Source organism: Pollachius pollachius (assembly GCF_949987615.1).
Source record: "Pollachius pollachius genome assembly, chromosome: 17".
Lineage (NCBI taxonomy): Eukaryota > Metazoa > Chordata > Actinopteri > Gadiformes > Gadidae > Pollachius > Pollachius pollachius.
Genome location: NC_136950.1, coordinates 11,116,777 through 11,140,603, shown reverse-complemented (window position 1 = coordinate 11,140,603; position 23,827 = coordinate 11,116,777). Strand labels below are relative to the sequence as shown.

Here is a 23,827-nt window from a genome sequence, read left to right as displayed (position 1 = left end):
AGCGTCCTCTAAAGCGACACTACAGGTAATGGCAGTAGAGTATAGTTGCAGTACAGTATAAAGGCTAACTGTGCAGTATGCTACAATTTAATAATATTACTCATCATCAACATTAATTTCTGGGAAAGTAACGTTGGCTTATAAAAAATACTGTATCTGCTCAGGAGGAATCAAACCCAGTGTACACCATCGTCAACTCTATCACCTCCACCCCAAACACTTTTTCCTGAATTGTTGAAAGTAAAAACAGAAGTGGCCGCTCACCCTGGTAAGCCAAGCGATGCCCCAGTAGTGCTGCCTACCAAACATACTCAATACAGTAAGTATCATAGACCAAGGAAATGTACTTAAAACAATGTTATTACAGATCATATTTATAAATTGGCTTGGAAGGTTTTCTATATCATCCCGTAGATGTAAGCCATTGCACATTCCTCAGCACAATAATTAGACTCTAGAGCACACCAATAATAATAATAAATGAATAATGTATCTTCTTTAATCTTTCACTTAGCATCGACTTCAGGAGCTTCCATCAAGGGCCATCCATTGGCCGTTAACATGACCAGTTATCCCAATCTGAGCAAACCCAGCCCTGCAGGACTAAAGCCTCCACCCAATAGGCCTGTTATTCTTCACAGCGGGAAGACTGGAGATGGTTATCAGCAATTCTATCTGCAGACAAACAGTACAATATATCCAGGTAAAACAAGAACCGCTAACTTACATTTTAAAGTTCACACCGATTTTTTGATATGGATGTCGTTTTGGACAATTTGACTTTACTTTTTTAAGTGCAAAGGTGGTTTCCATGATATCAAATTGTCCATACTACAAGGTAGACATAACTAATTTGTTTATAGGAGTCACTTTTAGCTTCACTTGTCCATAAATGGTAAAAGGAGAAGATACCTTAGAGATCTAAAAAAAGCTGTGGATGATGTCATGATGTTCTCAAACGAGCTCATGTTGCTCGCCTGCTAATGATCCAATAGGGGGAGCTGTAGGACTCGATATCAACCCTTGTATATCTACCCTACAATCTCTTTGGTATCTACTTATCCTTGTTGTCGGAATAAATTAATTGACAATGATAGCCACTATTTTTCTGTATCGCTTGCTGTATCTGGCACATTTTTGAATAACTGGATTGCGTTCATCTTTTGAGTCTTTACCTTGTGTCCAAAAAACTGGCTTTCTATATTTATTACGGCAAAAGGGGATTTAACTAACTGGGAACAGATATTACTTTTTTTCACTTGACTGTATGAAGAGTGAAACAAAACACAAAGTTTTGAGATTATAAGATTGGAAAACCATTTTACTGACATTTATACTAGTTCATTTACTATAGAGAACACAAAATAAATTATGTTCTGTGACGCAATTTCCTCAAAACTTCCCCCAGTGGAAGCCTTCTCTTTTGAATGTGCTTAAGAAGGCCAGTGATATTCAACAAAGCAACAGGCGTTTGCTATGTGCTAAACTCTAGCGGGGGAAGAAAAAAAGAATGGAAGAATCCTTTCCCCAGAAGAAAGACAAACAGCAGAGCTCCTGTCTCACTGCGATGGGAGAGGGAGGGAGGAGGGGGGGGGGGGGGGCTACACTGAGGAAACCGTGCTGTTGACATCAGGAGGCCAGTGATGTCATGGTGATGTCAATGCCTCTAATTGTAAATTGCGCACAGACCCTAGTTGCTGAGTGTGGTAACATTTCAGTCATAGAGAGACCCTGAAGGGGAGAGTTAGGCTGTGCTCTGAACACTAAAAGGAGTAGAATATGGCTGTGACAGGGGACGACACAGAAACAGGTATGTTTTCTTTCTTCTTGCTGTTTGCTCGTTCTGAAGGGCTATATGGCTGACTTATTTTTTGGATGGATTTGTCATTGAGAAGTTAGAACTTTGAATACCATGATTGTTGACAGGAGGTCTTTGACAAATGTAGCTTTGATGCTCAACCCAGAATGCAGAGGAACAACCTTGATTTTGTGATTTTGAGTTTAGCTTTTCAGTATTTAAGTTCATATTTAGTTTCTATCTATATTTTGCTGAGGATGTTTCCTAGAACCACAGCTATGAAGGGAGGTCTATTAATAACGTTATATCTCTGGGTAACATGGGTTTTAGATCTGGCTGGTCGGAAATCGCAGTTCAAAATTACAATACTACTTGATGAATTCTAACGCTTGTTGCTGTGTGCAACAAGCTGGACATGCTTGAAAACATTTCCACAGTGTATGCCTTCTACCTCACTCTCTCTCTTCACTTGCAGTTTCTCTCTCTCACTCCCTCTCTCTCTCTGACTCGCTACTGCTCGCTCTTCCCCCTCCCTCCCTCTCCCCACTCTCTGTGTGCTGTCTCTCTCCTTCCCTCCTGCTCTATCCCTTCTGGGCTCTCCCTCTCTCTCTGCTTCCCTCCCTCCTGCTCTCTCCCTTCTGGGCTCTCCCTCTCGCTCTCTCTCTCTGCCTCCCTCCCTCCTGCTCCCTCCCTTCTGTGCTACACCTCACTCTCTCTTCCTCCCTCCCTCCCTCCTGCTCTCTCCCTTCCATGCTCCCTCCGTCTCTCTCGCCTCTATCCTTCTCTGTCTGTCTCTCTTCCACCCACTCTCGCCCACTCAAAGCACATAGCAGCAGTGGCTGACGTCACTGCTTTTTCCTGGAACCAGACCCCCAGCAGTGAGAATGTAAATGCTATCTAGTGGCCGTGATGCACATTGACGTCAGTGGCCGGTCATGCTGTGATTATAGGCAGTTCCTCTTGTGACGACAGTGTGTTGCAGGATTAATCATCTTATTACGCCACAGGCAGAGCGACTAGTTTCCGTTATCACAGCGAAAGTGCTTTGAACAGAAGGAGATGTAGATAACAGCAGCACCCGATATCTGTGTATCTGTGTACGTGTGTGTTTGTGTGTGTGTGGTTCTGTGTGTGTGTCTGTGTGTGTGTGTGTGTGTGTGTGTGTGTGTGTGTTATGTGGTCTTTATGCGTTATACGATTTGCTTAACAACTTCTCTCTCTCTCTCTCTCTCTCTCTCTCTCTCTCTCTCTCTCTCTCTTTTATTTTATATTTATCTGAGGTTAATAGATGATTAGAAAATACAGGAAAAATAAAGTTGAAAGTGAAAATGGTTTGACGCTGAACTATCCGTCCTTCTGTCCCAACTACTATACTTAACTGTCAGATAAAAACAGCAAAACAGAATCAAGTTGACCCTGAATTTATATATGTACTATGTGTAATAATATATTATAACAAAGTAAAATACAGTGTTCGCAAGGTAAAGCATTAAAAAACAATGTTTGGCCTATATGTATGGACAGGTTGAGAGAAACAACCATGGCCACGGTTTCTCTTAAGCTAGGTTCTGACTGCTCGTCTGCTTGACTGTGTTCCCCCAGCTGCCACAGGGGACATGTCAGCCTACCAGCTGCACACCCCGGCCTCCAGCCTGCCCCAGGGGGTGGGGATGGCCCACCTCCACGGACCCCAGAAACCCCCTGAGGTGATCACCCAAAAGAGGGAGCTCCGCCTCATGAAGAACAGGTGAGAAGGACCACTGAGCAAGACCACCACCATGTAGCTCCACCCTCCCCCCTGCCCCCTGCCACTCCACCCATGGAATGCTACTTTCCACTTCACTCTTCCATTCACGCTCAATCACTCACCTGTCTTTTATTGCTTGGCTCTGCTCACTGTGTAACTAACAGGCTAACAGCACTTTAACCACAAACGCGAGATAGATGACGTGCAACTAGCAACTCTGGCAAAATCATTTTTATTTTCAACCGTGTAATTGTTCTCCGTTAGAAGCTGCCCCGTCAAACATCTGTTATTGTCTGGGAGGTTGTGTCATGCTGTGATTGTGCAGTCGTAGCGAGTTGTGCTGGGTTTGGCTATTCTATTCCTGCTTTTTCGGTATCTTTCTGTGCAACTCAAACTCATATTTGATAGTTTCCATTGATGAACCATAGCAGCTTACTATTTCACTTTGACACTAATCCATATGAATCACAATGCTAACAATGCGTAGTAGAAACATCTCAGTCGCGTGAGATGTTTCTACTTTGATCGATCCTAGCTGGACTTGTTCCTGTTTCTGCTTGGAAACAGCCTTCCATTTCATTGTAGACACCGTGAATGATGCCACGCGTGCTAGAGGTTTTATTATGTCCTGTCAGCGCCGTCATCCTCCCTGAAGTCAGGTTTCATAATCATCTGCTTCGCCGAAGGCTCTTACGCCAAGGCCAAGAGCCAAAGCACCACTTTGCTTTTATCATTGAGCTCTGCTGTAAAGAAAGCGGTGCGCTCGAGCGGAGGCTTCTTGCTGTTTGGTCGTTTCACATCCAGACTGATGTTGCTGTTGTTGTCGTTGCTCCCAGGGAAGCTGCTCGGGAATGTCGCCGTAAGAAGAAAGAGTATGTGAAATGCCTCGAGAACCGTGTGGCCGTGCTTGAGAACCAAAACAAGACTCTGATCGAGGAGCTCAGGGCCCTCAAAGACATCTACCGACACAAAGCCGAGTGATGCGTGGGATGACTAAGAGGGGACCGGGGAATGCGTGCAGATTACCGGCAGTGTGGGTTGCGTCTTTGGGAATCTACCTTGGTTTTGGACACCGACACAAAAGCACACACACACACGCTCTTACAGGTGCACACATAAAAATGGACACCCACAAAAACACATGTTTGTTACGTTTAGTTCATAGATTACCCAATCACGTCCCATGGGTCGTTCGTGTCCAGCAGCGAAGCAGGTGGATTTGTTTTCTCTTCAGGCAGGCGCTTTTTATGGCCAGTGAGTGTCAACAGGCACTTGTGTCCCCCGTTGCTTAGGGAGGCAGCCAAAGCCTGCAGGCAGAGGAAGAAGAGCTACATGAGCTGCCTGGAGGCTTCAGTTGCCAGGCTGGAGGAAGAGAACAAGAAGCTGAGGGCCAGGCTACAATGTTTCCAGAACACCTACAGCCTCCCGTGAGAAAGGTCTGATGGCGGACATCCCCACAGCCCCCTAAAAAAAGATTTCACACATATTTTGTTCCAATCACTCTCATGATCAAGCCACAGTTGGGCCACATTCTTTCCTCTGTGATCCCTTCATAGATAGGCTTCAAAGAAAAAAGAAAGCCATTACTTCAATGGGATTTCTGTTTTATTGTGCATTTTGCTCTTGGCCAATGCAATGCATGATTTCAATTTGATCAGGGAACATTAGGCAATCAGAAGCAAATATCATAATGGAATCAGAGCCTTTAGGCCTCCCACTAAGCTAGATGCGCCACACATTACCAAACAGCCTGGGATTCAAGCCACCGCCACACATTTTTTTTTTTTTTTAATTATTATTGATGAGAATATTTGCTATTGGTCCTGTGCTATAGATATCTGTTGAACAAAGTGGCTAGTAGCACACATTGTTTACATGAAAACTGCCATCGTTATTGAATGTATATGGTTTCACAAAGCACAGATTATTAACATTGATGATTCATATTTGTTATGCTATTACTAAATGCTTCTGCAATTTTTTATGCACTTACTGTAAAGTTGTGTTTGTGACTTCATTAATTTGATTTGACTTAGGTTAAACTAATAGGAATATATTGTTCAGCCATATTGTTCCGATTTAGATCAGTTATTATTAATATTCTTAATAACCTAACTTTTCTATCGATTTGTACATACTATGCTACATTGTTCATTTTATTGTTTAAAAAAAATGCATAGTATTTTTGGTTCTGTACAGTGCTTGTTTTTAGTGAAAAGCTTTCATATATTTGTAATAAATGTTTTCAAGTGTCCACTTTTTTTGTGACATTACAACAATCATTTATGTCTTAAGAACAACCCAAAACATGAAAATAGTAGTTTTAAGATGAGCGAGGGAACAGCAAGGCCTGATGATGTTGTGACACCAAATCATAGTGTTACTGTATCTAAGACCCATGATAACAGCCTTGTGTGGCCATGTGGCTGGCTGTACACTCACACACACACACACGCACGCACACACACACACACAAGCAAATGGTTCTAAAACAAATCCCCCTGGCTGTGATATTATCTCAACCTTTTTGGGTCACTAGCTACGTGCTTGTTAGTAATGTGGTGAGAAGCAGTGTGGTGAGAAGAAGAAGAAGAAGAAGAACACAGATAATAGTATCTGGAATTAATCAGCAAAGCAATGATCGAAAGGTGTTGTACTAAGTTATGGAGCTTGTTGTATTAGCCTCAAATGGCTCCCAGATCATGACATGCTTCCACTTTTATTATGCCCTCACTCTGGAAAGTGAAGGCTGATAACAACAAAGCAAATGTTTTCTAATTTGACCTATTCGGTTGGAAAGATTTTTGTTTGCCGGTGACATGTTCCTCTCAAACAGATATGGCTTATTTTAGACATACAGCCATAAATAATTGGTATTGGTTTGATTAATTCGTACCCACAAATCCCTTATAATGGAAAATTCGGTTTTATTGTAGTCCACTACAGTATTTGACTGAAATTCAAGTCAACATTGGGATATGAAAAGGAATCCTTTTAAACAATAGGGCACATTCAATTGACTGCGTCGTTATCAAGAGTGCAATGTACGCTTCAGTGCGTTTTGCAAAGGATTTGAAGATTTGAAGACAAACCACATCATAGATTTTTCAGCTATGCTGCTTGGCAACCAGATAGGGATATATAGCCCATAGTTATTGTTTCTTTTGAAGTGAAAGTTAAAAAATGAATTATGAATTAGAATCATGGATTATAACAAACATTGTCTGTTTGATATTGAGACTCTGTGCATACTGTATGAGTTGCTGTTCTGGTATGAATGAATAAAAGATAGTGTGTCGTCACAAATAGGCCTGTATGCAGAACAACTAGAAAGAGACATATTTTACAACGTGTTGACATGCATGCAATCCTAACACAAATTCATTATCGTTCCCAAAATGATAAATCAATCAACAAAAAATATTTAATATCTTAATGTGTGCTGCTAACATGTAGACACTTAATTAGACGATTTAATTAAATGTAAAAGCCGCATTGGTGGTTTTTCGCAGTATAATACTGAGTTGGATGACTCTACCTAGTAGATACTATTTGACTTACAGCGCATCGTTCTCGTGTCCTTTTTTCAAATGTATGGCCATACCGATTTAAAGGAAGGTGCTATACATAGCCTACGAAATTCCAGTTTATGTTAAATTTAAATATAATCTGAAAGATATTACCTATCAAAATAAGTAGGCTAGTTTTTGTCGAATGAGGTCCTTAATTATATTTTGCATTCCTAATTGCAGGACGTTAACCCTGCCAGCAGGCTACACTGTTACACAACTCCTGCGACTTCGTCTGACCGTCTTGCCGAACAGTGTTTCATACATACCTAGTTGACCAACAACGTTTGCAAAAGTTTGTACATTTTTAAGGAGAAAAAATATTAAAGATAGGTCTACTTACAAATACATGTTACAAATAATATGTTATTTTCACTATGACAGGGCACCGTCTCAAAAATAAGTATATAGTGGACTACTTTATACTGTTTGCTATAAACTAGCAATAAACTAAGGTATACGATTTGATTTTATATCATACTTATTCATATGACTTATATAAGTATGATATATATCGATTGTACTGTCCCCAAAGAAGTATTAACAACATCGTTGGATGTCGCATCATCAATTGACATAATAATAATAATAATAATAATAATAATAATAATAATAATAATAATCATATCCGAGTGATTTTATGTTGTGAATAATGAAATATGCTGCTGATAACGCGCAAGGGGGACAGGTCAATAATATATCAGATAATAAAATATTGTGGCTAGCACTAAGGGAAAAACCGGGGTACCATTACAAAGAAATGTATATAACTGTACAGTACAACTGGTTCGATTAAGGTCTCTCATCCACCGGTATCAACAGATATATATATATATATATATTATCTTCCACACGTTTGTCACTTGTTCCCGCCCCCTTGAACCGGAACCTTTCCCAGCTCACGGCGACAGCGCTGCTTGTTTGTTGCAGCGGATGTAGCCCACTGTAGAGACAACAAACGCTGCGCTCCTAGTCCTGGTCCGGAGAAACGCCTCGTTCGAAGAGCCGAAGTGCAGGGATTATGAGTACATCTAGATGCCCCTCTGGAAGAAGACGACAGTCCTGAAACTGTCGCCTGGTTTATATGGTGTGGACTGCGGTCAACAAGGAGATTTGGCAAAGGGAGGGGTGCGCTGCTGATTCTGCCGTACCACTACTTGCCTGCCCACCTCTTTACTTTCCTAAATGGATCCCATGTATAATGTCTCTCGTTTGACCCCGTGGAATGGCGTGTAACGGTCAGTTTCTTGCATCTAATTAGTTTGATTCTGACTTGCTTCCTTTGGGCAATCGCGTTACCGCCCCGGTTGGTCTTTTCAATTTCTGTCGTGGTTGTAGTTGGCAGGAGGCGGACCTGAATAAAGTGTCCGTGTGGTGCATATTGACTTGGAAGACCCACAGCTGAACGCTACACCATGGGGAATACTACCTCCTGTTGTGTTTCATCGAGCCCCAAACACCGGAGAAATAACCACTCGCGGCTGGAACCCTACCGGCCAGAGGCGGAGCTCAGCCGGGAGGATACCGCCTGCAACCTGCAGCACATCAGTGATCGAGAAAATATCGACGGTAAGACCACACTGCAATAAGGAGAATGACAGCAATAGATATACATGCAAACTCCACCGTGGGTATAGGTAACTGCAAAGAACATATTTTGATTTCTATATGTCATTTAAATGTAATACATTGGAATAAAACTTATATCAATTATAGTAGGTGCAATTCAAAAAAAAAAAAAATGCGGTCAGTCAGTTCTTTATAGATAACATCACTCTTGACACAAATTGTCAATACTTCCTAATGCCTTGTGGTGCCTTGATACCGACCATACGTTCTGCAAGATGTTGACATGTCACGACAGCCCTTGAGCAATTGACAATTATTGCAATACTCAGTGGGTATGCACACACATGCTGGTGTCTATATTGCCCAATGTGATCCTGACCGCTTGTGTTGTGTTTGTGCGCTAGCCTGGGATGGTGCTGTTCTCCTGCCAAGTCTAGAAGTCTGCTGGAGAGTATGACATTATTCAGTCACTTGGACTTACGTCATCGTTCCTCAGTGCGCGTGCTTGTGTGGAGCCCTGGAGGCTCAGCACAGCGAGAGGCTGTCTCGATGCACTTTGTGTAAGAGTTTGAGTCAGAGTTGCCATAGTAAGCCTTGTTGACAAGAAGTCACAACAGATGCCATCTTCACTTGCGTGTATTGGTACATTCACATTTAAACCAATACTTAACTTGCTTTTATAACAAAAAAAATATTTTCAGTGAAAAAAATAAGTCAAACTTTTGGATTTTAGCATAGTTATTTATCAAGAACATTTTACACTGCACACAAAATCAAACCCCTTCCTACCTCCCTCTCTCCCCCTAAACCCACTACAACCCCCAGTCCAGTACCATAGCGTGAGAAGGCTGTCGTGTGTCTCAGAGGAAGCACAAGTGATATCCTTTCCAAAGTCGAGTAGTCTTGGCAGCGAGTGTCTCCGGCTCGGTAACGTCCTCTGCGCCAGGGTGAAGGGGGTCACCTCTGGGGGTGCGACTGTCACAACAGGCCTGGTAGAGGGTGGGACTGGCTGACCAGTCAATGATAGGAAGAGTTTGACAACACGACCAACAAGCTGAAAGCTGTCGGCAATATCAGCATCAAAAATAATTGTTTTTTATCAAAAACATACATTACGTTTAGTAAAGTGTAACATTTTCCCATACTGTAATATGTCCCAAGAAATAGTATGCATTCAGGTACTATTTATGTCATACCACAGTTTCGGAAAAAATATGGACCAACCAAGAAAGGGAAAAAGGCCTGCATATCTCCAACAACAATATCCAACTAGCTCATTAATGACCTGAAGACATCAATGAAGTTCAGGGAGGGTGCAACTTCTTCAGCGCTGGCTGCAGGCTGCAGGGCTATCAAACATACTACATTCCAGGGCTTTGAGAAACATGTTGTATTTGCCCAGGTAGTTGACTCCGGTTAAACGTGTTTCCCTGGTCAGCTTTGACTTTCGCAGTCTATGTCCAGTTGAAAAAAACTTACCGCAAAGGACTGAATTCGCTATCAAACCTACCAGCAATATGTAAGGTCATTTGTTGATAGCAATATGCTCCCATAAGTGACCGAGCGGGAGAGGGACATGCTGGCGTTCTCTAGAGATGTTGTAAAGGGTTGTAGACCTGTACTGTGTAAATATGTTTATTATAATTGCTAAACTATCTTTACATTCAACGAGAGAGAGAAAGGGAGAGGCCAACGTCAGCCAACTGATATAATGGTCTGTTTTCTAAAAGTCCGTAAATCCGTCCAAAAAAGTGAAACTCTTGAGGGAAACTACTGTCACATGCCATAGCGTATGCCACGAACAAGCAACATAATGACTTGATTCATGTTGTTTGGTTGCTGCTCCTGACCCGACGACCCTTAGCCGCTCGCCAAACGGGCGGTGTCTCGGTCACGAGCTGCCAAGTCCTCCCAGCGGAGGGTGAGGGTTCCCTGTTGTGAGTAATCAGGAAAGCCCCAGGCTCTAGCCCCGGCCCTAGAGCCTCCCCCCTGCCCCGCCTCATCCGAGGGTTCTGTCTACAACATCTCAGAGACTAGTGACAGTCACAGGATGGCTGCAGACAACATGGAAGTGAGCATGTCGTATTGTCGTTTTCTCCTTCTGGCAGAGTTTTAATGTGGGGTGTATGGTGCTGTCTTCAGGGTCGCTAGTGGTTGAACAAAGTGGAGATCTTTATTAATTCTCTATTTATATTGTTATTGTTATAATTAGGGTTAGTGCTATATAATAATTGTGCTATTGCAGATCTGCACCATGCTAACACATGGAGGGGATCTTTACTGACCAATCACAGCAGAGAATGAGGAATGGCATGTGCTTCACATTTGAGATGGATGAAAGACTTTGTTTGTTAGTTGCTTTTGTGTGTGTGTGTGTGTGTGTGTGTGTGTGTGTGTTTACTCAAGTCATTACCGTTGACCCAGTGGACCCTGTCATTGAGCCTCTAATGGCATTCCCAATTCCACATGGAGGAAAAGGCAGGGCTCAGTGTAAAGAAACTGCCTTCCACACAGTGTTTCAAATGGCTCATTGTTCTCCGGGTTGTTATCTACAACCAGCCTTGTGTGAACAGTGAATGTGAAAAGTGGTGGAAGAGTAAAGAATCTAAGATCTCTCATACCAAACAATAAGGACAAATATAAGCGTTTGCATTCTTTATCTTCCTTGCTTCATTCGGGGATAAACCAAATGGACGGAAATTGAGATGGGGGTTTAGAATTGCATCTTTACTTACTAGTAAAGATTTTTTAAAGATCCATGTGTATTTAACACTTTGTGTGAAGACAAGAGACTAGATCATTTGGTTTGATTTAATTATGACATTTGAACCTGCATTGTTGTTTTTGGAAACAGATATGCTGGTGAAAGGAGTAGAATTTTTGGTTGATATACGTAGATCAGATGCATCATGGAAAACCAAATGCGGGCATGCAGCCTAAAGTTTTAACACTTTGAGATCCTTCAAAACATCCTCAAGTGCTTTGGTTTGTTTCTTCGTTTTCATTTACACATACAGGAAGCCCAAATGCACAACCTTCATCCTTCCAAATTTGTACAAAGAAACTAGTTCCACATTTGTGTCTCTCGCCTGTACCCCATTAAAGTGCATTGTGGCCAAAATGCTGCACCACCATCTTCTTTTGTCCGCCGCGTATAAGAACGGTGACAAATTCTCTTTGAACAAAGGCGCATAGTAATGCACACAATGGAATTTACACTGGCGCTCTGGCCAGCGCGGGGAGTTCAGAGCCATTGCATTTGCCAGGCATGGGATCATTATCTGCATTCACACCTCTGTGTGTATTTACACTCGGGGCTAATTATAGCCCAGAGGTTTTGATTTGACTAATATTGGGATAAGCTAAACGTTATGTGTCAGGCTTGTCCTAACAGCAACACAATGTGATTAAGCTCGACCGTGTAGCGGAGTGAAACAGCCTTCTTTCATAGCGAAGAATTAGGCTAGGAGAAGTGACTTCCAGTCCCAGCTCTTTTTGTATCTGTATCCAGCTTTATCTTCTGCTTCTATCTCTTGTAGTTTGGGTTCTTTCTAACTTGATGAATTATCCACACTAAATAAATAGGATGAACCCTTGGGATTGGGTTTGCTGTTAACCATCCATACCAAAGCCAAGCTTCATGGATAATGGTTAAACTACTGGACAGCCACACTTAATGTGTGTGTGTGTTCTTATTAGCTGATGCATTGCGTGCTTTGTCTACTTTTTCCACGGATTTGCAGACAAAAAAAGAACCAGCTGAACAAATCACTGTTTCCCCTGGCGTCATCGCTGTTTCTTTTAACAAGTAAGCAAATCTTTTCACAGGAACAAAAAAAAAAAAGACTCCTCTCTGAACTGACAAAAGACAAAGGAGAGATAATCAATCAGTCATACATGTGACCTTAAAGAAGTAGTCAGACAATAATGGCAGCCCAATCATTTGATTGGACTTGCACAGTGGTGCAAGCAGGCCATAAAATACTGCGATTTTGGGGCTGGCCTCTTGGAACACGATAGTCTACGAATACATCCGTCTCCACCACGCACCGCTGCCTCAAGCTTCTGGCTGAAGCCAGACCCCCTGGGAAGAAGGAAGGACGGACTAATGTTTTTTTTTAGGGATGCATTATGCAGAGTAATCCTAGTGTATTCACGTTAAAAGTTGTTGTATTGTCTTACATTGGTAGATGGCAGGCATCAGTGTGTACACACACACACACACACACACACACACACACACACACACACACACACACACACACACACACACACACACACACACACACACACACACACACACACACACACACACACACAGAGAGAGAGACAACTCTGTAACTCAACTATGGCCCTGAGCTGATCGTGTGGGTCTCGTCGTTGTTCAAAGGTATTTAAATCTACGACGCATGAAGTGGGCTAATTAGAATCTGGCGGTGCCATTATTTATGCATACAGTTTAAGAGCCGAGGGAGTCTTGTAGCTGCGATTCAGACTATTTGACCCAGATCTACGACGTATGCAAGTCATTCAGCTTTTTTTCCACTGGCTTATTTTCTTTTCGGGGGGATCACAAATCATCTCAGTCTCGCCCCTGGCTGAACTATCGACGGTATGGTACTTTGATGTTACCAGTCGGGATGTGCCACGTTACGGTGTTACTGTAATTCAACCAAACCAGTCCTTGTTGTATTTGAGCGGGGATGTTATAGAGGATTCCTCATGATGATACTGAACTATGCCTTTGGCTGAGCGCGTCTGTCTGTCGTACTGGAAACATGAGCAGACCTTGTATTTTATTTGCCTAGATAGGCAATCATTTAAGTAAATTATTATACCTCATATTTGCCCATTGCATAATCATCTGACACTAATTTTTTTTTTGGTCACTACAACAGACCCGTGTCTCTTCTCGTCAACCAGACATTTTTTCGAGGGGGTTTCCATTTTACAAAACAAATTGACTGCTTCGAAACGTTAATGAAAGTGCAATTGCCTGTGACAGTCTCATTGTTGTGACTTGTTCAATCTGACTCTGCACAGTCAGGCTGAATCTATCACCCGCCAACACATCGAAAACTCATTTTCGCTTTCTGTCTCCAAAGCGCTCTTTTTTTTTCTCATCTTGCTGACATTTCAAAAGTAATTATGTAATAACACGATGGAGACAAGGTTGCTCTTGCCACAACCGATAAGAAAAAAAAACAATGGGTTGCTGTGCTTAGCAGTGATAGGTTGACGACAAAGGGATGTCTTTTGAGAAAAAATCGAATGACGCACCAGCTCTTTGGGCTTTGGGCCCATTCCAGACATGCTGCGATGCCATTGACACTGAATCTGTTATGAGTTAAGGTGTCAGAAGTGGAACGGGTTATGGACATCAGCCATTAGGGAACATTTCAGTCCATGCTCTTTGCTTCGGTAGTAATTGTGTGGGTGTTGCGTTGCTGGGTTGTCTGCGAGTAGGGAGAAAAAGTAAAATAAGTTGTGCAGGGAATAAGGGACATAAGCCATGCTGCTAATCAGCTTCCGGCAGAGCCCCACATATCCTTAATCCCCCCCAATGTAAAAATGTTACGTCATGACGACCAGCAGTGTGCTTTAGCGAATTACGAATGTTAATTACACAGTCCAAACGCGGTCTCGCATAGGAATTGGATCTAAATTAATATCCAAATGGTCCACGGCTATCCAAACGTATTGCCGATGGAGTTTACATTTTGGAACCAAGGTTTTGTCTTGTTGTTTTGTTCTCTCTTATCTCTGTGAGGAGTAAATGACTCATTGACACTTTAAACGCGTCTGCAACATACAGCGATGTGCACTAAGGGATGCACTATTCTCTTGGTGTCTCACTGCGTCTCATCCTATCAATGCTTTTTGAGGGCTTTCTTGTGAGGCGTCTGTTTGGCTGGTTGAAGGGGGGAGGGGGGCATTTGACGGTGAGGGAACAGAAACGAAACTCACTGCCAAATGGATGTGACACACGGCCGCTGGAGAGAGAGGGATTTCTGTGGCACAGCTTGCAACACACTGCTCACAATGACATCCTAATTTCTCCATCGTGAAACACACATGCACATAGACACATGCGGTACACCTGGCCAGGCCGTGCATGCATGCATGCATGCATGCGTGCTGTGAGCGTGTGCATTCGCGTTTGCGACAATGGGACCAACCTGCAAAACAACCCTGCTGCTTTTGTCAAGCATTTGATGTATTAACAGGCTGAATGGACTAAATAATTTACTTCCTTTTGAGCAAAGTTTGCAATGTACAATGTTATTGTTTCTAAAGAAGTTTGTCTTTTAACAGATAAAGGTTACCCCCCCAAGTAACCTAAATGTGTTTCAAAATAAGAGTTTATAAAAAGCAGTCCTACTTCTCTTTGAAAGGAACAGTGCTGAGTTCTGCCCTTGTTATGCTCCCTGCTCCCTTCCCATAATGCCGTCAGCTGCCGATAGTGTGACTCCTCCATCGCGGCCAATCAATGGATCCTATTATGCTGAAGGTAAAGAGAAAGGATCCCCCTTTAGCTCACTTATCTTGTTAGCTAGTGTGGTGCAGACTTTGGTTTAAGGAAGTAAATACGGCTGGGTGGAATGGCCTCAGATGTATATCACGGTATAATTTAAAGCACGGACGGTAATGGTATATATCGGGCATATTTGTTTTCTCGAAATTGAAATATCGATGCTTCTGAAGGGGAATAAATACTGATATGCACATTTCTTGTGCAAAACTGTAATAATAAATGGAACAAAACACAAAGTAGCAAAGAGTTGTGTAGTCATCCAATGCATTGAGACTTAAATGGCCAATGCAGAATTGGCGTCACAGGTGGATCCCAAAGCGCACGGATTGTGTTTTAAAGTTTAAATGTACGCAATCCTGCAGCAATAAACTGCTTACTGCGACACAATGGCGATTTGTTAACAGGAAGAGGAAATGCGTTCACACATCCACCTTGGGTGAGCAGAAAGCAAACCGGGGGTGTGTGGGGGGTGGTCATTCCTCAGGCGTGACGTTACCACTTCCTCTGCCACTGGCGGAATTAGCGCAAGAGCTATGAAGTGAGAAACACATGCCGACCCTCAAGTCATCCACAACAACCAAGAGGCATACAGCCATTAAGAAACACCGCCATGTTTTGTAGTTCTAGTTCAGCAGGAGACAGCAATGGTTATGTCATGGCCTTCCAGAGCAGTGGTCAAGGCTAATCTCCGAGGCTAATTGAGCGTGCTCCTGTCAGATGGGTCTGCCGGTACTGGCAAATGGGCAACGTGAGCCGTTCCAGCAGGTGTGGTGATGATAAGCAAACCTGGTCAACGGGGAGGGGGGGGCGCTGTCTCTGGCGCCACCATGGCGCCACCATGGCGCCACCATGGCGCCACCATGGCGCCACCATGGCGCCACCATGGCCAGTAGCACAGAACCGACCAATCAGATGATCCATGATAAGGCATGGCGCTGCTGAAGAGATCTGCATACGCAGAGTATCATTCGGATTTCAATTTGCTGTGTTTTTTATCCGACTATCGCTGTCGACACAGTGTTGATTCCTCTGTTTTAAGGGTGTATGTGTTGCGTTCTGTGGAAGTGTCAACACGTTCCGAGTGTGGCTCCGAGCTTGGCACAGATGGGCTCCCTGTTTGTCGACGGCTCCTTCCACAGCGTGATACAGGACCGACCACAGGGAGAGAGAGACGCAGGGAGAGACTGCAAGAGGGGGAGAGAGGAAAGACTAGTGTGCAGGGACAAGGAGGTGTGTGTGTGTGTGTGTGTGTGTGTGTGTGTGTGTGTGTGTTGCGCTTTAGGACGTCACATGGCAGACTCAACGGTGCAACAGCGTTCATTGAAACAGTGTTCACTTCCTGCACCGCTCACGTAACTTACATTCTGGTCGCTATTCTTTATTTATTTTGGTGCCAGCTGGGCGAGTGGCAAGTCGTAGTCTTACAGCGTCTGCCACACTGTTGATGTGTTTTGGTTCAACCCGATTCTTATCGAGACCTCCTCACCCTTATTGCAATCAACACTTAAGGCAAAGTCTCTCGTTGTTGGCCCTGCTGGAGTTTAGAAAAGCTGGATATTTTAAATGCTCTAGAAAGTCTAGAAACGCTAGTGCGAACCACAGACAGATGTGATCCGTCTTGTGTTTTTCTGCAGAGTTTCTACATTTGTGGAGGATTAGAAAATGGGAGAAGAGACAGACAGAGGCAGCTTCTTTACAGAAGAAGTGCAGATGAGCATCAATCATCACCTGAAATAATTGCACTGTTGCAGTAAATAAAAAAAATAGGAAATGGCATTTCTTGTGACAGCTGGAAAAGGAGGCATCACTTGCAGTTGTCGATCCTAAATCCAATTGGTAGGCAGGAATACGCACTTCCGGACGGATCGGGCTTTAGCGTTATCCCCTTTCAGCCACGTGCGTGTGTGGTACAGTGTGTGTGGTACAGTGTGTGTGGTACAGTGTGTGTGGTACAGTGTGTGTGGTACAGTGTGTGGGGGGCAGTGTGTGTGTGGTACAGTGTGTGTGGTACAGTGTGTGTGGTACAGTGTGTGTGGTGCAGTGTGTGTGGTGCAGTGTGTGGTACAGTGTGTGTGGTACAGTGTGTGTGGTACAGTGTGTGGGGGGCAGAGAGTGTGGTACAGTGTGTGGGGGGCAGAGAGTGTGGTACAGTGTGTGTGGTACAGTGTGTGTGGTACAGTGTGTGTGGTACAGTGTGTGGGGTGCAGTGTGTGGGGGGCAGTGTGTGTGGTACAGTGTGTGGGGGGCAGAGAGTGTGGTACAGTGTGTGTGGTACAGTGTGTGTGGTACAGTGTGTGTGGTACAGTGTGTGTGGTACAGTGTGTGTGGTACAGTGTGTGTGGTACAGTGTGTGTGGTACAGTGTGTGGGGTACAGTGTGTGGGGTACATTGTGTGTGGTACAGTGTGTGTGGTACAGTGTGTGTGGAACAGTGTGTGTGGTGCAGTGTGTGTGGTGCAGTGTGTGTGTGTGGTACAGTGTGTGTGGTACAGTGTGTGTGGTACAGGGTGTGTGTGGTACAGTGTGTGTGGTACAGTGTGTGTGGTACAGTGTGTGTGGTGCAGGGTGTGTGGTACAGTGTGTGTGGTACAGTGTGTGGGGGGCAGTGTGTGTGGTACAGTGTGTGTGGTGCAGTGTGTGTGGTGCAGTGTGTGTGGTGCGTTGTGTGTGGTGCAGTGTGTGTGTGGTACAGTGTGTGTGGTACAGTGTGTGTGGTACAGTGTGTGGGGGGCAGAGAGTGTGGTACAGTGTGTGTGGTGCAGTGTGTGGTGCAGTGTGTGTGGTACAGTGTGTGTGGTACAGTGTGTGTGGTACAGTGTGTGTGGTACAGTGTGTGTGGTACAGTGTGTGTGGTACAGTGTGTGTGGTACAGTGTGTGGGGGGCAGTGTGTGGGGGGCAGTGTGTGGGGGGCAGTGTGTGGGGGGCAGTGTGTGTGGTGCAGTGTGTGTGGTGCAGTGAGTGTGGTGCAGTGAGTGTGGTACAGTGAGTGTGGTACAGTGTGTGTGGTACAGTGTGTGTGGTACAGTGTGTGGGGTACAGTGTGTGGGGTACAGTGTGTGTGGTACAGTGTGTGGCCCAGAGAGGCAGCAGCCCTTGAGCAGTCATGCGGTGCAGAGCTGTTGTTCACCAGCTTGTGATTACCAGCTTCTTTTCCCCAGAATGGAAGACAGATGTTGTTGAGGAATATCAATCTGCAGTTTTTTGGCGTTCTGTAAAAACCAAACTGCAAGAATCTGTCAATTCAGGTTGTTTTTTAACTAGCGTTACTAATTGTCCCCGTTGAAACGTTTTTGCAACATGTTTGATTTACCAAAGTGTGTGTGCGTGTGCGTGCGTTTGTGTGTGTGTTGACAAATGTCTATTCAAATGAGGGATTGTTTGGCCAATGCTGAGGCAGCCCACCAGCCGGGCCCCCCGCCAGGGGTCCCACCCTGCTGGGCAGGTGCAGCAGCAGCCCTGGCTGGCTCCTAATTGCTGCCCCTCGGGGCAGGGGTACGTCTGGTTGAGGTCCCAACCAGGGATCACCGAGATGCCCACCTTGTCAGACCAAAGGCCCCTCCTGCTCTGATATAATTGGCTGTCAGCCTCCTGGTGACATTTGGCACGTAAACACACATACACTTTGAGACAGACAAACACCGGCACAGACACTGCCCTTTAATCAGCCAGAGTAATCATATTTGTTTCAACCAAAAAGTCCATGGGAATGCTAGGATCAGAAATTCCCATCCGTCTCTGTATTAAACAATAATGCAGTTGTAGCTGTGACAGGTTTAATCCATGATTTTTGGCATGTTGGATCTTGTTGAAAGGGTGTAACGGTTATTGGATTATTATCAATTAGGTGGATTTGAACAAAAAAACCACAAAGCTATGATTTGGACTAAAACCCAAGGGGCTGTATTTTTGACAAGCATGATAGTTATATATCTTTCTGTGTGCAACTGTTTTCTGTTGCTTTTGATCTCTCACTCTCCTGATGTAACTCTTCTGACACTTTGCCTCCATCTGATACTTTGCCCTCTGACCGGCTGGAAGTTTGAATCTTGATCCTGCTTGATCCTTCAGCAGTGTTGTGCATTTGTCTACAGCGAGGTCCTTAATGCTCAAGGTGTGATTCAGGTGCAGTTTGTGTTACGTGAAAGAGGATCAGGGAAAAAAGGGTTCGGTGCACGAGAGAGAGGGAGTGGGGGAGGGAAGGGGGAGGAAAAAGACTGTACAGGAATAAGCTGCTGTGCTCCTCCTCTTTTACTCCTTTGATGGGCCTGCCGTTGCCAGCTGAATCCTTTTCAAGCATGCGTTGCCTGGTTACCGTGATCCAAAGAGGAGGTGGTTGGTTTGTGTTCACCCCAAGCCTGAAACCCGGCGCCCTCCTCAACCCCTTCACTCCTTTTTGGTTTATTTTCCGAGAGAAGAGCCCCTTTCTGAGATTGTGTGGTCCTCAACGCCCTACTGTCGAGTTCATCAATCAATCACACTCACTCACTCACTCACTCACTCACTCACTCACTCACTCACTTGTACACATGTCTTGACTTACACTCTCCTTTACTCACACTCACACTCTCTCTCTCTCCAGGGTCAGTGTAGTTCAATAAGAGACATCTGAAAATAAGAATTAAACATGAGCTGGTCGGTAGGTCTCATCATTTTTTAAAGGTAACACGCACGCGCGCACACGTGCCCCTAGCCCGGCGAGTTAGCTGGAGCCCAAAAGTAATCTTGTTTTATTACTGTTGTCCACAAATGTCACTTCATCTGCCAACCTTTTTTTTTTTTGCCATCCCACCAAATGGGATGGGACGTGGGAGTTAGGTATCCTGTCACAGTCGAGGTTAGATTGGTTCTCTCATCACTGCCTTGCGCTGGGGGTCTGAGCCCTGATGACAGATGAGGAGGCCCCCCTATTTTCCCCGTCAGGCGGACAGGAAGGGCTGCTCAGGGAGGACGGACCTCCCGGACCCTGGGAGCGATTGATTATCCTGGAGGGAAGTTTTCGGCGTCACATTTAAACATTTTTGATGATTACGTTTGGGATCCATCAAATGTATGCACATGAAAAATATACAGAAGAAATTAGAATGCAGAGAAAATGCATTTTGGTGTGTGTTAAAATGGCAGATATCATGATTGTAACTTCTTGAGTTAAGGTGTCTTAATATGATATGAAGTCTCCATCCATAGCTGGAGCCACAGTCACAAAATACAGTTTGCATCCTTCAAGTTAAGATCACTGCGTACCCTCCTTGCTTGAAGCCACTACGCCCCCTTAGCAAATAGCAAAACTAAAGATGACTGATCCCTGGATGGAGAATCCAGTGGATGAAGTGTGTGCAGTGGACCATATGGGGTACAATGTAGCGCAAACCATATTGTACCTTTTTTGTTGTTTCGTTTTTTTCCCTTTGATTGTGGGAAATTGTTCTGTTCTTTAATGTTTCTATTTTTAAACCCAACGCTCCGTTTGATCATTTTAGGATGGGATGTGCTTTAGAAACAAAGAGCACTTGTTATTCAGGTACCAGCTGTCGCACACCATGTGATTTCATCTTTTTCTTTCTTTGTCATTTTTTTAATCTCCATCTGTGTGAAATTACAAAGCAAATAGCGACACCCAATACTGAATGGAGATATTAAAGCTGTATCGTCCTATGAGTTAAAGGCAATGGCCAGTTCTGGATTGTTCTTGTGTGTGCATTTGTTGTGTTTTTGTGTGTGAATGACTGTTGACAGTTGAGTGATGTTTTTCATTATTTTTGGCTTGATGTTGCGTTTCACTGCAATAGCGACAGATCCCAAGAAGTGTTTCGGACTGGCGGGTTGACGTTGTTGACCGTGTGCGCGTGTGTAAACACAAGTGCCTTTCATCGATGTTCCTTCCCACCACTGAGGCTGGTTCCTATGACACCACAACATCCTATTGACCATATTTGCAAAGCACTTATCTCCCAAGATGTGCACGAGAACCAGGCATCATGAATGACCGAGAGAGAGTAAACGCTTCGGTTTACTATTCAATCATGGTAACCGACTCATCTCGATTATAAAAGCAAAAAACCCTTGTGCCTACTACACCAATCCCTCTGGGAGTTTCTGTCACCTTACAACACAGAAATAGCTCTGATCAATCCTCCTCGCGAGCTACGGACGGGAGCGCTCCTCCAGATGGCTCAGCGGCTGCTTACCGCTTCACTGGCTTCCACTCCAATCTCCTTTCATGCACACATCTTGTGATGATACCACCAGCATCAAAAAAAAGGCTAACTGTGTCTCCTGAGCACCGCCGGGTCAGTTGGCATGTGACCACCCGGTGGTAAGAGGGAAGGGTTTAAAAATGGTTAGGATGATGATGATGATGCCCATCAGCTAGGGGTGCTGGACCTTCTCCTGGTCCTCTTACTCGGACTGGTGTTTTGACCAGGGGTCAGACGATGTGCCAGGCAGCCAAGAACAGCTTCAGGGTGATGGGAGAACAACCGCTTGCCAGTCCCCCAGCATTTACAGTGGTTTATTCCTATTGTCAGCGTAAGTCAGTGTGCGCTGGAGGGCTTCACTGGAGGCCTGTTGGAGCTTGTGATTAGATCACTTCTTTTTTTTTCCAGCATGTATTGTTCAAGTTAAAGTAGAAAAGTGAAAAGCTGCAAGTAAGCGATCATGAAAGTTTTGAAGGACTGGCTCACATTGAAAAGCATGTCCCCTTCATCTCTCATTGAGGTTGAACACTTCAACACTAAATGTGTTAATTATTATTAATTATTACATTCTTCAATATGGACAGAATCTATTGTGTTCTTGGTCCTTAAGCAATAAATTCCAAGTAGCCTAACTATGAGTCATATCGTCTTTTACTATTTCATTCTAACCCTGGCCTTCATTGTCAATAAGGTCTTTGCTACCATTCATCCTTTCTATTTTCAAGCTGTCCTCCACAAATCACCCACATCTGATCGGGCTCAGGATAGAACTGAACACTCTGGTTGCAGTGAGCATTCAGGCCTTGGCGTCTGCTCATGTGTCTCGTGCTTCTGGGTTAAGTATACTATCAGCTATTGCTATATACACTGTAGATTAAACAATATTTCACTGCGGAGTGAGCACAGATAATTCCCTATACACATCGGTTGCTAATTTATGGCTCAGGTTACGATAGGTGAGGGACCAAATTAATGATGCTTTCTGCGTTTCCATGGTAACTTTGTTTGCTGTCATGGAGACTGGCAGAAATGGGTTGGGGCCAAAGTGGTCCATAGACTTGGCCTGTGTCGGATGTTGCATGTCATTACGCTTTACACACACGCAAACAGACACAGACACAGGGAGAGAGAGAGAGAACAAGCCTTACCTTAGGTTCACTCCCGGCCCGCATCCATCGAACAATGCTTTGTTCCTTGTCCCTGCTCTGCCTCATTTCCTTTGCACTTCCTGAAATGCAGGAAATTGTGTGCGTTCTCCCCAGGGGACAGAGTTGGTGAGGAAGGTGTGTGTGTGTGTGTGTGTGTGTGTGTGTGTGTGTGTGGAGGAAGAGAGGGGGACCTCGCTCTGCGGTAACAAAGGTCACCTTACACAAGGAGAGCCACTCCTTGAGAATGGGGATAAAGGTTCCCACTTTCCCTGCATATTGAATAATTAATGGCTCATCTTTACACTTCTATTCATAATAAAGTGCTCCAATTCCATGAGCGATGGCTGCTGCTCGGGTGATGCTAGTGATAAATGTGCTCTGAAAACGCAGATTCTGAAAACTGCATAGACACAAACACATGCACACCTCTAATTGGACACAGAAGTGCACTTGCATCCTTCACAAAGGGTCACATTTCTTCCCAAACACACTGAAAGGCATCATTTACACCCACATCATGGAGGCGTGTGTGTGTGTGTTCGCATGTCCTCTGTGGTTCTTGAAGTACCGCTCATGCACAATAGAACGGGCAGTTCAAAAGACTGTGAAGACAATGTGTCCCGTTTCAAAGAAGCCCGGACACAGCGTGGGTCTCTCCTTTTCTGATCTCCATTACCTTTTAAGGACATGAAGGCCCGTTTTGTTCGAGATACAATTTCAGGAGGTGGAGGATAGTAACTGAAATGTGAGGTGGGCGCCAGACCATCATAGATGGACGACACAAACCTTGATATGGGAATTTAATTTTGAGATGATTGTTCATTTATTTAGTCGGTGTCGCCCAAGCTCTTCCCCTCTGACACTGCCTCTTTCTTTCTCACACTACTCTACTCCTTCCTCTTTCTCTCTCTATCTTTCCTGTCCATGCAGTTTCTCCAATTCTATTCTTCAGACTGTGGGCGTTGGTCTTGTTCCACCTCTTCCTGTTTCACTGATGTCATCCCTGGAACCACCAAAGGGGTGCAGCGCGGGGGGGGGAGATGACACACACACACACACACACACACACACACACACACACACAAACACACACACACACACACACACACACACACACACACACACACACACACACACACACACACACACACACACAGTCAACGTGTTTGTGTTGACTGTTGTTACGCTTTATTCCTCAAGACAAGTGCTGCTTCTACCATCCTACCTCATAAGCTTAAGATCATCTCCTGCCCTGTTATTATTTGGT

The 23,827-nt window shown here is 44.3% G+C and overlaps 2 protein-coding genes across 4 annotated transcripts in view; both read left to right on the top strand.

The window, feature by feature from the left end:
* The first annotated feature begins 1,700 nt into the window (after nt 1-1,700).
* LOC307088413 (cAMP-responsive element modulator-like) lies at nt 1,701-5,209 on the top strand. The gene is made up of 3 exons (XM_079754302.1): nt 1,701-1,810; nt 3,401-3,545; nt 4,382-5,209. The coding sequence occupies exons 1-3, from the start codon at nt 1,780-1,782 to the stop codon at nt 4,524-4,526; spliced, it is 321 nt and encodes a 106-aa protein (XP_079610428.1). The 5' UTR covers nt 1,701-1,779; the 3' UTR covers nt 4,527-5,209.
* A 2,840-nt stretch (nt 5,210-8,049) lies between these two features.
* Nucleotides 8,050-23,827, top strand: part of ccny (cyclin Y) — a 29,417-nt gene continuing 13,639 nt past the window's right edge. For 2 of the 3 annotated variants that reach the window (XM_079755216.1, XM_079755214.1), the window contains exon 1: nt 8,050-8,683. In XM_079755216.1, the coding sequence (XP_079611342.1) occupies nt 8,530-8,683 (154 nt within the window). In that variant the 5' untranslated portion in view covers nt 8,050-8,529. The remainder of the gene's footprint in view (nt 8,684-23,827) is intronic. The other variant, XM_079755215.1, reaches the window with a different exon arrangement.

Excerpts from the sequence above, each read along its gene's own strand:
- LOC307088413 (XM_079754302.1), top strand. The coding sequence starts at position 1,780 with ATGGCTGTGACAGGGGACGACACAGAAACAG. Across the intron at positions 1,811-3,400 it reads AGGGGACGACACAGAAACAG|CTGCCACAGGGGACATGTCA; the intron begins GTATGTTTTCTT and ends GTGTTCCCCCAG. Across the intron at positions 3,546-4,381 it reads CTCCGCCTCATGAAGAACAG|GGAAGCTGCTCGGGAATGTC; the intron begins GTGAGAAGGACC and ends CGTTGCTCCCAG.